Below are 14,562 nucleotides of genomic sequence, written 5' to 3'. Positions count from 1 at the left end.
GCGTCATCTGCACTCCTGCACATTAGTTTCACCTGCACTCGTCTCATCACCTATCATTGTTTACACCTGCACTCGCCCCTATATATTTCACAACCCGTTCGTCTCACTCCTGTTGGTTATTGTATTTAGTTTCCCGTATCTTTGCCCCCCGCTAGTCTCGTCTAGTTCTGAAACTCCTCTTGTTTACCCCTTAGCTTGCCAAATCTAGTATTCCCCTAGTTCCCTTGTTTTTCATCCCGCTAGTTCCGTCTAGTTGTGCTTGTTTCCCGGCTTCGACCTCTCGCTCTCGTTGACCACTCTCTCCCGGATTTGCCGCTTTACACTACTTTGATTCCCCGGCTTTTGACCCTACGCTACCCTCGACGACTCTCATTTGGATTTGCCCTTGTTTTGTACTGTTGCCTACTGTTATTTAATAAAGCAGTTTTTCCCCGACATTGTGACTGTCTCAACTTGTGTTCGCTACAATCATTCATGTTTTTGAGCTGTTACAGACATTACAGCTGATTTTCTGTAAAGCTGAATAAATAATTCCAGTCCAGCATCATTCAATCACTGCCAACCATGTTAAAATAAAATGCTGCATTATAAAATTCAGAATCTTTGTAATGATTACCATTGTTCCATGTCTGCCAAAAATGCTGAGTAATCCAAACATCATCTGCAGTCTGAAACTGAATGTTTGGTCTGATTTTAGGATTGAATGCACTTAACTGCATAGAAAGCTATATAGGATGCTCCCTTGCCCTCTTGCTCCCTATAGTGAGTGGCTTAACTCTCAGTGTGCTGTCTGTCTTCACTGGTCTCAGAACAGTGTGAAAAGCAACTTATTTCAATCCTAAATCCATATAAAGCCTCTGAAACCAAAAATGTTCAGATTTTGGATGAACCCATTTATTCTCAATGAGCAAATGCATAATAAATATAAATGAATGCATTAACGAATGTTAATGAAAAGAATCGTATTGCACAGAGATAACAAAATTAAACATAAAAAAATTATATAAAAATTAAGCTAAATGACTTACAGATGTGTTAATGTTGAAGGTTATTCAAAGTAACAAACAAGTTCTTTCTACTTTTGAGGAAATGCGGTCACAGTTTCCACATATGTGGACGCATGTTTATCAGGGTGCTGATGTGAGAAAAATGAACAGATTTTTTAATGAGGCATATCAAATGAAACTAGAGACTCTCCTCTTTACAAACAAACTTCTTGCCAGAGGCACTTTTGTTGGTGCTGCGTCTGTACAAGCGCTTCACGGAAATCGACATAATGTTGTGTCATGTGTCTCGGTACGGCAAAAGTTACCCCTTTAAATGACAGTCTAGAGTCTTGTGAAAAGTATTCAGTCACATTGTATTCATTTAAATTATGTGTTATGTATAGCAAAGCCAAAATACAATGTCCACGCATGTGGATGCATGAGGTTAATGTGAAACCCGATACGGTTTGCTGTTGATATGAACACAACCCGTTTGGAAAAAAAAAAAGCCTGCTAGTGAACTGCTATTGATGACGTATAATTTGCATTTTTTCATGCTTCAGGTTGCACTACTCATAGCTGAGTGTTACTGAATGAATTGCCTCAGGAAAACAGTTCACATTCTTTGCATAGCTAGCATTATATCTAGAGTAATAATACCATTTTCATTTGGTTTTAAAATGTGCAGTAACAAGCAACCACAATTTCTTAGATCCTTAGCCTTACACAAAAGGCAGTTTAAAGATAAACTCAAATTCAAATAGAAATCCTTAAAGATTTAAATTGCAAAAACGATTGTAAATTAATCTGATTACACAACAGATTAAAGGCAATTTAAATACAAGATTTACAACTCATCTACACTGCAGTAAAATTAAACTAGAACATTTTAATTTAGATCACCGAGGCTGTCTAAGCTGTCTACAAGAGACAAAACCAGATTACTTCTATTAGAAACACTGGCAGTGTAGACAGCTTTGATGATTATTACTGGGGCATTCTAGTACTTGTGTTGCTCACAAGTGGCAAATTAACTCTCAAAATAAGTCTAGACTGTGGTTGGTGACACTTACATCAGTGTTTTTTTTATCTGATCCAGGGTCAGTTTGAGCAGATGTTCATTCCCTCCTTCAGTCGTCAACTTCAAAGCGGGCAGCTTCAGCCCAGCATTCAACAGCAGAGAGGAAATGTGCCCAATGCACTAAAGGAGAGAAAGAGAAAGGAAGTGAAAAAAATGGATGTCAAACTACAGTCAGCATAACAGAGTTAAACCCATTCCAATGTTCCTGTAAGGCAAGTCAATTCACTTGGAGGTCGTGTAGGTACATTAAAAGGCATACAAGTACAGCACCTATCTACATGAATGGGGTTAGAAATTATTTCAATATCATTTCAATAATATTTTAAATCAGCAATAAAATCTGACAACAATTAAATCATAATTTGTGCTTCTTTAGCTGTAATCTCTCTCTCTCTCTCTCTCTCTCTCTCTCTCTCTCTCTCTCTCTCTCTCTCACACACACACACACACACACACACACACACTAGAGTAAAAAAAAAAACAATGATCAAAAAGGCGAATTGCTCTTTTAACCAAAAGGAGGGACTTCCATTACTATTGTCACTAAGATTTATTACATACATTTTCCTACAAGTAGGCTATCTACTCCCCCTTATACCAGTTCGACTCATACACACATTCAGAGTGCAATAACACATTACGTGATCATAAAAAAAAAAGGCAGCTACTTTTCCAGCATTTTCACACATTCCTATTTCCGTGTTTGTTGATAATGACAAACACTTACACTCTTACCTCTGGTTTGAGTTTGTGTTTAGTAGGGTACAGCGAGCGACACATAGTTAGAATCTCATTCCCAAAGTTGATTTCAAAAATGGTTGCGGAGTGTGTGAGAAGGGCGGATGTTAGACACACCCAGGGGTTCTGTTCCGTTTCCACCCTGTGAAGGGAAAGACAGAAAAAAGTTTAAGTGTGGGTATGTACTTGCCTGTTCAAGAAACTATAAAAACATGCCTAATGCTAAAAGATGCTTTGACATGGAATAAGATTAAGGAAAGTTCATGTGGTGCCATGGAACTTTTAATGAAAAAGCTTCCATGTAATGAAAAATAAATCCAATCATAATTATCATGGTATATTACATGCAAGCCATTATAAAAAGCGCATATGCTTATCTCTTAACTTCTTAAGAAAGATGAAAGGAGCTTTCTAACAAAACTCAGAATCATAATCAAATGAAATCACACACACACACACACACACACACACACACACACACACACACACACACACACACACACACACACACACACACACACACACACGTTGTGTTTCCATGTTTTATGGGGACTTTCCATAGACATAATGGTTTTTATACTGTACAAACTTTATATTATATCCCCTAACCCTAACCCTACCCCTAAACCTAACCCTCACAGAAAACTTTCTGCATTTTTTCAGTTTCAAAAAACATAATTTAGTATGATTTATAAGCTGTTTTCCTCATGGGGACCGACAAAATGTCCCCACAAGGTCAAAAATTTCGGGTTTTACTATCCTTATGGGGACATTTGGTCCCCACAAAGTGATAAATACACGCTCACACACACACACACACACACACACACACACACACACACACACACACACACACACAGAGGTCCTCTTGTAATTGAAGTCGCCTCTTCTTATACAAAATACATTCCATATTTACATAGATAATAGCACAATTCATAGTTAAAATGACAATTCATAGTTAAAATGACAATGAGAAATCTGGAAAATGTAATGTTACGGTAGTTAATGTTATAGACTGCCCATGAAGTCTTAACCTCTGCTTACAGTCTCATCTATTGAAAGAAGGACTAAAGCAGTGGTCCTCAAGTGTTTTTTTCATGGCCAAGAATTTATATTATATGCACTTACATTTCTTGGATCTTACCACACCCACAAAAAACATGGCTGGTGTCTCCATCTTCTGATTGGCATCGCCAGTAGATGGGTGTGCCTTAAAAGACCAAGCCTATACAATTTAGAGGGGGTCAAAAAGAATCTATGTAAAATCTTAAATTGCATAAGGCGCACCCTTGCAACTCTAGATGCAGACTTTAACTGTTTTTGAATCCTACCCCACACTCCCTCTTCCAATACCAAGTTTAAATCTTTCTTACATAATCTCTTGACAGAAGTCATAGCTCTGTCTCCCAGACACTGAATTAGTAGGGAATAATACACAGATGCCTCATGACCTTTTCCAAAAGCAGTAATCACCTCTCCCAGAGTATCTGCCACTTTAGGGGCAGTGTGCTACTCCCAAAAACAGTGTAGGGTAGGTGGTGCAGCTGTAAATACCTATAGAATTGAGATCTATCAACATTTTCAAAAATAACTCAATACTCAAACAGGTCACCGAGTGTAGTAACCCCCCTCATGATCCAGTCAGACCAGAAGAAAGGGGACTTCTTAATACATCATTTAGGGTTCAGCCATATTCTCAAGGCAACATTTAAATAAATGTCAGAATTAAACACTGGACACTTTTGTCCATACCGAGTGCAAATGCACGATAATGGGGTGTAACTTAACTTCTTCGATTAGTTTGATAGAAGGGCTTTGCAGTGATGAAATAGGGGCAAAAACTTCCTGTTCAATACAAAACCAGGGAGAGGCTCTCTCGGGTGGAAGCGACCAATGAGCCAAATGTCTGAGACCGAACGCATAATAAAACAAAAACTTGGGTAGGCCTAGCCCACCTTTGTCAATCGGCCTATGTAATTTATTGAAATGTAATCTGGGATGCTTACCATTCCAAATGAATAACTTTGCTATGCTATCAAATTGCTTGAAATAAGAGTGTGGCAGGGCGGAGGGCGGGGCCAGGTCGTGATCCTACACACCCGGTCCCGTATTAGGCTAATTCAAGCCTCTGAGGTATAAAGGTCGACTGCAGAGGATCGTGCGGGAGAGAGAGATCGTTAACAGACATGTCCGTCATGCTTCAGGTTTAGACCAATTGACTCTGTATCCCAAGAACTTACAAAAGGAATTAATAATTATGTAGAGGCAAGGCATTAGTGGGGTCAGAGACAAATAATAAAATATAATCTGCATAAAGCTAATGTGCCACACCTCCTGCCACCACCCCAGGAAAATCATCTTCCCCTCTTATTGCAGCTGCCAATGGTTCCAGGGCAAGACTGAACAAAAATGGGGAAAGAGGGCTACGCAGCCGGGTGCCCCTATCCAGAGTGAAATAATCTGAAATTAATCAATTTGTTTGTACTGCCGCTACCGGATGTCTATAAAGTAACTTAATCAATCCAATAAAAGTATTCCTGAATCTGTATATTTCCAAAAATCTACCATATCAAATACCTGTTCAGCATCAAGTGAGATGCAGCGACCGGAGTCTGATCATTCACCACTGACCATGTAAAATTGATGAGATGCCTAATGATGTCAGAAGAGCTGAAGCCCTGAATAAACACCACCTGATCTATATGTATAAGAGATGTCATAACTTTACTTAATCAGTTAGCAAAAGATTTTGACAATATTTTAACCTCTAGCTGGATCAGAGAAATTGGACGGTAACTCTTACACTCGCTTGGATCTTTGTCTTTTTAAGAATCAAACTAATCCATGCTTGTGTCATGGTTGGTCGAAGCTCGGAAAAACTCGGCGGCAAAGCCATCCGGGCCCGGAGACTTGCTTGTAGGCAAGGCCTTAATTACCACGCTAGGCTCGTCCAAGCTTATCTCAGAATGAACAGTATTTTTTGGCACTGTTGTCAGATTAGGGAGTTCTAATAGTTCCAAAAAAATTATAATATCCTCATCAGTAGACGAAGATGTCAAACTATAGAGATCAAGACAGAATTCTTTAAAAGCATTATTAATATCAATGGCCACGGTAAATATCTTACCACCAGCATATTTCACTGAAGGAATGGTAGAAGAATGGTAGACTCCCTTGTGACAACTTCCTTGGAAGAGGACAGGGAAACAGGTCTCCGGCACAAGGTAAGCCTTTTTTATTGACACTTTATAATGTGCACACACACACATATCGACACAGAAACACTGGGTTGCTGTAGGTCGGGGCTCTCCTCTGCTCTGTGGCTGCTGGCTTTTAATCCGCTCTCCTCGCTCTACTGCAATTAGAGACAGGTGTTAGACATAATTTAGCTCAGGTGTGAGCGCCCTTACCGCTCTTCTCTCCCGGACGGGCGCTTGACCACGCCCCCGCTGCCACATCCCTCTGCTTTATATATCTAGCCAAAAGCTTCCCTGCTTTGTCCCCCAACTCAAAGTATGACTGTCTTGCCCTGAATAGCCAAAACTCCACCTTCTGCGACAAAATAGAATTATATCTATATTCTAATTGGGTCAATTCTCCGAGGCCATCAGATGACATTCGGCACTTCAGCTCTGCCAGCACTTTTAATATTCCCTTCCAACAAAAATCAAATAGATTTTTTGACGATTGAGGCATATTGTATGATCCAACCCCTAAGAACTGCCTTAAGTGCCTCCCAAGCCATGCCCACAGAGGATACTGAGGACCAGTTGGTCTCCATATAAACATTAAAGCACCAACTATATGATTTATTTCTCTCCGTATGTGGCAACACCTCTAAAATCACCAGGGCATGATCTGAGACTAAGATGTTTCCAATTGAGCAATCCACAACAGACGAAATGAGGGACTTATTATATGGTGTGTAAATATTAGCCAAAATTAACCTTTGCCTCTGAATTTCTGCTAAAACAACAAGGACTCTTCCTAATTTATATTTAATATGTTTGAGACATTTGAATTGTAGCTGTTTACTTATAAGTGTAGTGACTCCCCTGTTCTTACTTGAGCCGGCACTAAAGAAAACATGTCCACCCCATATCTTCCAAATTTTTTCAGCTTCCTGCGGGGAAAGACGTGTTTCTTGAAGAAACACTATATCATATTTCTTACGTTTAAGAAAATAAATAACCTTCTTTTTATTGGGTGCCCCAACCCATTAATATTCCACGTGAAGAGAGATAATCCACTCATATTAACATCTGACATTTTGACATATTAGAAATAATAGATTGTGTGTAAAAATAAAATTATAAAGACCACATTCCCCATTAGTGCAACAATCAACCCCCGAACCAAACAAACAGAAATAAGAAAAACATGCATTAACCCCACACACGACAGCACCAACTGTCTGGCATCAATCCCTCTAAACTCAAACATTCCATGTACGCCTACGAGAGTCCCCGCAACAAATATGCCGTCGGATTGCTCATATCCGGTGCATCTATACACATTTTGTGAGACAGATTTACATAACAGAAAATAATTTATAAAACAAACTCCAGCTAACAGGTAGAACAAAAACAAAAAGAACATGTAGATTAATTCACCAAACTGTATTGAAGGTGTGTTCCTCCACAAAACAAACTCCAGCCACTTGTGGCACCAGTACACACACACACACACACACACACACACACACACACACACACACACACACACACACACACAATCTTTGTTCAGTTTCCTCAGACAGTCAAACAAATGATCAGTGAGCCGGCTGTTCATGAGTACCTCAGATGACTTAATCCTTCCAGTGTCTTGCAAAAAGTACTCCACAAAACAAACTCCAGCCAATAGGAGGCATAAGCACAAAGAATGAGCAGATTCATCCACAAGTGATCCAAAGGAGTGTTATTCCACAAAACAACTCCAGCCACTAGGCCCAGTTTCCTTGGATGGACAAGTGTACGTTCAGTGAGACAAGCTCACTTGGAGGCAGTGAGAAAAACACCATGACTTCACGAGTCCATCGATTTTATGAGAAACGTTGCTTGTTGTGGGCATGTAAATATTTTGCAGCCATCCTTAGTATCTATTATCAATTTAGCTAGAAACATCAGTGCAAAAGCGATTCTCCTTTGATGCAAAAGTTATGTTATTACTAAATAAACTCCAGCCGCTAAGCTGAACCATCACAAAAAGAAACAAAATTGCGCCCAGCTCCCTCTGACAGTTTTGGTGTAAGAAACACCAAATGGCATACTCACCCCATTGCTGGAAGAGGTATTAGGAAATCCAGCAGGGGGTGTTCACCCTGCGGACTGTGTATGTCCTAATGCCCTGGTATAGTGATGGGGACACTAAACTGTAAAAAGGCACCGTCCTTCAGATGAGAGGTTAAACCGAGGTCCTGTGGTCGTTAAAAATCTCAGGACACACCCCAAAAACAGTAGGGGTGTAACCACTGTGTTCTGGCCAAATTCCCCCCATTGGCCTTTATCAATCATGGCTTCCTAATAATCCCCATCCATTAATTGGCTATATCAATACACTCTCTCTCCTCTCCACAAATAGCTGGTGTGTGGTGAGTGTACTGATGCACTATGGCTGCCATCGCATCATCCAGGTGGATGCTACACACTGATGGTGGTTGAGGAGAGTTCCCTGTTTACTGTGTAAAGCACTTTGGGTGTAGCGTCAGAAAAGCGCTATATAAATGTAACGTTCATTAATTCATTGCCTCTATGAAAGCCAATGCTTGCTTTGGGCATGCAAATATCTATTCTCAGTGCAAATATCAGTGCAAAAGCAATCTTCTGTTGATGTAAGAGTTTCTTGAACTCCTTGATTCGATCACGTTTCTCTATTGTCGAATTCGCAAAGACAGGAAACAAGAAAATGCTGTGGTTTTTCCAAGAAACTCTTCCTTTACTCCTTGCCTCGAGCAACAATAGATCTTTATTGGATGATTTTTAGAAATTTGACCAGGATTGATCAGGGACCCTGTGAGCTTGCTCGATTTCCAGCTTATGGCCTGTTATGTCAAGCAGACTCGGAAAGAGCTCGTCTAGGAACTTCACCATATCTCAACCTTCCTCATGCTCAGGAATTCCAATAATTCTGACACTGTTTCGCCGATTACGATTCTCCAAATCCTCCAGTTTTTCAGAAACGTGTTCCAAGTCTATCTTGGTTGCTAACGGATTAGCAGCTAATTCAATCTACGATGACTCCAGATAATCGATCGGTCTCTCGACATCCCCGATTCTTGTAACCAGCTCAGAGAATTATGCCTCGATCGCCGTAATCAATCGCTGTATTACAGCCAGATCTTACAGGTCAGCTACAACTTTCGTCAGCATTACAGACATGCTGGCCAGTTGCCGCTGGATTTCTCCTGCCGCACCGTCCAAACCGAGTCCCTGGTCTGCGGCCCTGTCAGGGGTATCAGCTTGTGCACATAAGTTGACATTTTGACTTCTTAGAAAAGTTATGTAGCAGGGTATATCGAGTGCAAAAGTGCAAAGTGCGCAGAGCTTGTCATTCACACGTCCGACCCCATATGAAAGACGTCATATGAAAATGTATTTTGTTTATGCATAAACAACAGCATAAGTTTTACCTTTGAAGCCATGTTTAAAACTTATTTTTTCTTTCACATTTTTTGTGAAAGTAGTTCATGGTTTTGAGGATAAGTGCATGCCATGCAACATGTCCATGTTGCCATCTGCCTTATTTGGCTAGCTTCTGCAAAGAAATATTTTCATTTTTGGGTGAAATATCCCTTTAAGGGAATAATAAAGACCCAAGTAAATCTGTGAGAGAAGTTTTTGTAAGTAAACACTATTTAAAGGACAGACCTGCAATTGAAAAATATTTTAGGTATTGGAAGAGGATCATGGTATGGCCAGTTTAATGTATCCTTTAAGAAAAATCTTCCAACAAGAGCTCTGCATTGTGTTGATTTAAATTGATTTCCATTTGGATGGTCTTTTCTGTGAGGTACTGCAGTAAGACAGAATGAGGACTGACAAAACAGGTGTTCAGGAGACAGCAAATACGCCAGCTGAATCTTAAGTAAAGATAAGCACACGCAGTACATTGCTTGATAACAACCGGGGCAAATGGCCACAAGTAAACTCTGTGAACTCAATATAAAGGAATGTATGTCAAAACTCTCCTGTAATTCTCTCAGCATTTAGCTCTTTCTCACATCTGCCACTTGCTTAAATGCCAAAGAGAGAAATAACAAACACACACAAACGCAAGTGGACACATTAACACTCAAACGCTCTCTTTTTTCCCTCTGTGAATGTTAATTCAATCTTCTCAAGAAAACAAAAAGCCTGAAGCTCTGTGAAAGTGTGGCAAAAAACATAATCAGTCTGTTTATATTCGCTGTGTCAGTCTCTACCGATCTGGATACAAAATAGCTCTCCAATCATAAGCATATACTGTATTCTGAAGGCCTCAACTGCAACCTGAAACACTCATTCAGCTGCAATCAAACCTGCAATCACACTTGATGGTTTAATACCATCCCAATCCAAAGAAATCTGATTTAAAAAACATTTGGTTTATATATATTGGAGGGAACGACTAAATGAAAATTGAGAAGGAAACATAAAAAACAACAGAGAATTCATTAGGATTTTAAATGAGCTTTGAGAGTTTAGCAGGTCAACATCAAAATTTCACCTGCTTTTATCAATTACTGGTGGCCACGCCTGTAGGAGGAGCATAATATGTTGAAACTCCTGCCATTTATTGCTGGATTCCAACAGTTCCAGGAACAAGGAGTTTCGATTTTCTTCGTTCTCGACATCTTTCATCTCACACTGTGAAACAGAGGCAGAGAGAAAGAGAAATAAAAAAAATATATATTTTTTATTTTTCAAAATAAAATGTTTACATTAAAATCTATATTATTAATTCATAGAGTATACACTCACAGAGCATTTGATTAGGAACACTATGGTCCAACTAAGGCTGTTCAGCTGTTGTAGCCCATCCACCTCAAGGTTTGATGCTCACTACAATTGTACAGAGGGGTTATCTGAGTTACAGTAGCCTTTCTGTCAGCTCCAACAAGTCTGGCCATTCTCCATGATCACATTAATAAGTAGGGGCAAAGGACTTCCGAATAAAGTGCTCAGTGAGTGTATGTGCAGTATATAATGTAAATGTGACAAAATAACATATGCAAATACTATTGCTTATCAAGTAGCCATACTCAAAGTTAAGAATGAACCTGTGAAAGGCAGAATGTCTTTCATGCTACAGAACTAAAAGGTAAGACAGAAGGTTTACAGATGTGGAGCTGGCAACAGATCTCATGTATAGCAGAAGGGCTAAAAATGAAAAGACAAAGAAAGCGAGATGGAGGAAGGAGGAGGAGCGAGGGCCTGAAACAGCTGAACAGGTGCACACACTCAAAACAGAATGACTTCTATGGAGACAAAAGTGAATTCTCGCCTGTGGTGACTCTTATTCTTGTTCTCGTCTAAAACGGAGGTGAAATAGAAAGTAATTAATTTCCCTTCAGCAACTTAAGCACAATTTAACAGCTGAGAAAATGTCTGATTCCTGTTGGGTGGGGGGTCATAAAATTCACACACAAATGTGACTGGGTGATATGTGCCCATGCTCATATATGAGACTGAGAGACCATGTCTAATATAAGTAGAGAAAAACTCCACATAGAAAGGTCACAATATCACCATTACATTAAAGAGGGAGAAAATATTTTCAAATGCAGCTATTTATATACAGTACCAGTCAAAAATATGGACAGAAAGTCACACCTACTCATTCCTTATTTTTACTATTTTACATGCTTTAGAATAATAGTAATTGAACAAAACTATTAAATAACACATTTGTAAATATGGGAATTATGTAGTGACCAAGAAGGGTTAACAAATTGATATTCCTTATTTATTACATTCTTCAAATATTAACTATTGAGACATCAAAATGAAATGCTCTTCCAACTTGTGTAGTTCCCAACATGTTGGGCACTTGTTGGCTGCTTATCGTTCATTATTTGGTCCAATTTATTAATTTCCAAAATATATTTTAAAATGTTTAAAACTACTTTCAGGCATATAATCATTATCTTTGAGATCAAATTTAATTTAATTACAACTTTTTGGCTGTCAAACATATTGGAGTATGTCCATACACCTGAGCATTATTATTATTATTATTATTTTTAATTATTTTTATTTTTGCTAGGACACCTTTGTAAACTTGATGGGAACTGATTTTTGATTTCCACCAAAAATCACCATGACAACAGCTGGCTAAAATTCACTGCACAGACGGCTTAGAATATTAAAGTTAGTTCTGAAAAAGGGTCAAGCATAATTTATTTGCTGCTGTTACTTGGTATGATATTTTGATAACAATGTGTCTGAATAATTTTTTGGGTGACTGTAATTCTTTTCTGTTCAATATTAATGCTATGAGTGTATTCTACTCTCTCTCTCTCTCTCTCTCTCTCTCTCTCTCTCTCTCTCTCTTAATATCTTTGGATTAAATGAAGAGATTGCAATAATTTCATCATACTGGCATAAAACTCTTTAATTCCCACACTTCCTTACACTCTCTCTTTCTGTCTCACTGTTATTCACTGATGTGAAAATCAATTAGACTGACACCTTGGCCCGAGCACTTTCAAGACATATTTCCATTCAACCACCATCCTGGACATTCAGATGATTAATAACCTGACTAGTACACCCGATACAGACAATCATATTTGACCTTCATTTATTATAATGTGACAATAACCACTGAGATAACACCTAAATGTGGCCAGCATTCCAGAGACTTATCAGTCTTTTGCATAATTGGTTAAAAATGAGCTGGTGGGTTGAAATTGGTTCAACAGGCCTCTGAGACTCTTCTTTTCCATATTATAATGTTTTAGTTTGGCATCAACACAAACACATATTAATTGAGCAGTGTTTAGTGTCTGTATGAAATATTGAGAAAGCAGGAGAAAGCAAAACTGAGCAGGCAGGGATTTTAACAGAGAACATAGCGCCTGGAAACTTAAATGTCTAGTCATCTGCCAAGCTTATACCAATGTTCTTTACAAGGTTCTTTGTGTGGATGGCGGGTCGAAAAACTCATAAGCTAATCAGTGACAAAGTAAAATGAGAGGTCGAAGGGAATTCCCTAAGGAAGTCTAAAAGAAAAAGCAGACAGATCTACACCATAATCACACACACATACTTCACTAACAGGAAGCGCGAAAGAGACAGGCAGGTTAGAAGAGAACAAAACATGGAATAAAACGGGTCTGTTCGCTGAACTCCGTCCACGCACATCAGAACAAGGGCAGGAAAGAAAGATGAGAATAAAATAATATGACACATCCCCCACCCTCCAGCATCCCTTCAGCCTTTAAAAGAGACCCCAGGGGAGAGAGAGCCTCCACTAGTGCAACCATTCTCCCTGCTTCAGAGCATCTGCCCACGCCACCAAAAGACAATCTGTGTGTGTTTGTGAGTGTGAGCGGAGGGAGGGGGGTCCTTAGACAAACTGAATGAGTTTGTGGCAGTGCCATCAAGCTACGCCACACTTCAAGGCATCCACCCACTCCAACGCTCTCCCACCTGCAGGAAATCTCCCTGCCTCCTCTCCACCACATGCCAACACACAACAATTTCTCCTTTAAGTTTTAGTTTGGTGTGTGTGCACTCATGAATTTGCACTCAAGTCCATCAGTGGGAAATTCTCATATACAGTGATTTGCAGTGCAGGAGCAAGTTGGTCCTTTTAACTCCGCTGGGCTCCATCTTGGTCTGTGATGGCTAATGGCTGCCTATCCACACACACAAACATACCACGCCAGCTGTGAGGGGCTTTTAGTTAAATAGCACAAAATCCAAGAAAAGAAAGGGCTGCTGGTGAAAAATATCTTGAAAAAAATATAAATGGCTTTTCGAGTCGTTGTGCTTCATCTATCTTAACATAGAGAGCGGACCATAAGGAGGAATGCATTGACAGTTTTGGCTCTCTAGATTATGGTTGCTGCAGAGTTTTAAAAATTTTAAGACTTTAAGACCTTTTTCATTCCAAAACAAACCAACACAATATCAAAATATATCATGTATTACAGACTCTTAATTAAACAGGCAGGGGCACACATTCAACATGGCCTTAACAATGCTTATCAGTAAAACAGGACAGGATAAATGTGAGTTTAAAATACTTAAGACATGTTTTCCACATATATATCACATTAAAATTGGTTTATATACCACTAATTTAAAAAAAGACATATTAGGAGTCGACAGATATTGGATTGTGCTGATTCGATAATGTGTTGAAAGAAAGCCAGTTAGTCTGGCAATAGTTTTTAAAATTAGTAGTCTATATTACATTTTCTTCCTGTGATGGGGAGGGACAGACAGAGGTTAACAGAGGGAGGGACAGACAGAGGGGGTGTTAATGGACTTTTATTTTGAAATGTTTGTGCTTCTCTGCTTCCAGATGCTCATTCAAACAAATAAGGTATATAAAATGTTCACTCCGACAATAATCTACAACGCATTACAATATCACTATTAAAAGCAAACATTGTCATATTACATCAACACTATATCATAAGCAACAGATGATCATTACTGATCACTTGTCATACATTTCCGATATGGCTTAATGATTGCGAACTCCTCTGCAACAGCTGAAAACACTCAAGCACCCCCACGCTTGGAGAAAATACAACAGTGCTGCGTT

General features: G+C 39.2%; 1 protein-coding gene across 1 annotated transcript in view; it reads right to left on the bottom strand.

Moving 5' to 3' along the window:
* Positions 1–14,562, bottom strand: part of LOC127622474 (NBAS subunit of NRZ tethering complex-like) — a 281,526-nt gene that overhangs the window by 32,342 nt on the left and 234,622 nt on the right. The window contains 3 exon segments of the mRNA XM_052096575.1: positions 2,041–2,187; positions 2,803–2,947; positions 10,510–10,649. Of these exon segments, the coding sequence (XP_051952535.1) occupies positions 2,041–2,187; positions 2,803–2,947; positions 10,510–10,649 (432 nt within the window).

The sequence above is a fragment of the Xyrauchen texanus genome, chromosome 28 (assembly GCF_025860055.1).
Source record: "Xyrauchen texanus isolate HMW12.3.18 chromosome 28, RBS_HiC_50CHRs, whole genome shotgun sequence".
NCBI classification, from domain to species: domain Eukaryota; kingdom Metazoa; phylum Chordata; class Actinopteri; order Cypriniformes; family Catostomidae; genus Xyrauchen; species Xyrauchen texanus.
Note: the sequence above shows the minus strand (reverse complement) of the source record. Positions and strands in the feature narration are given on the sequence as shown.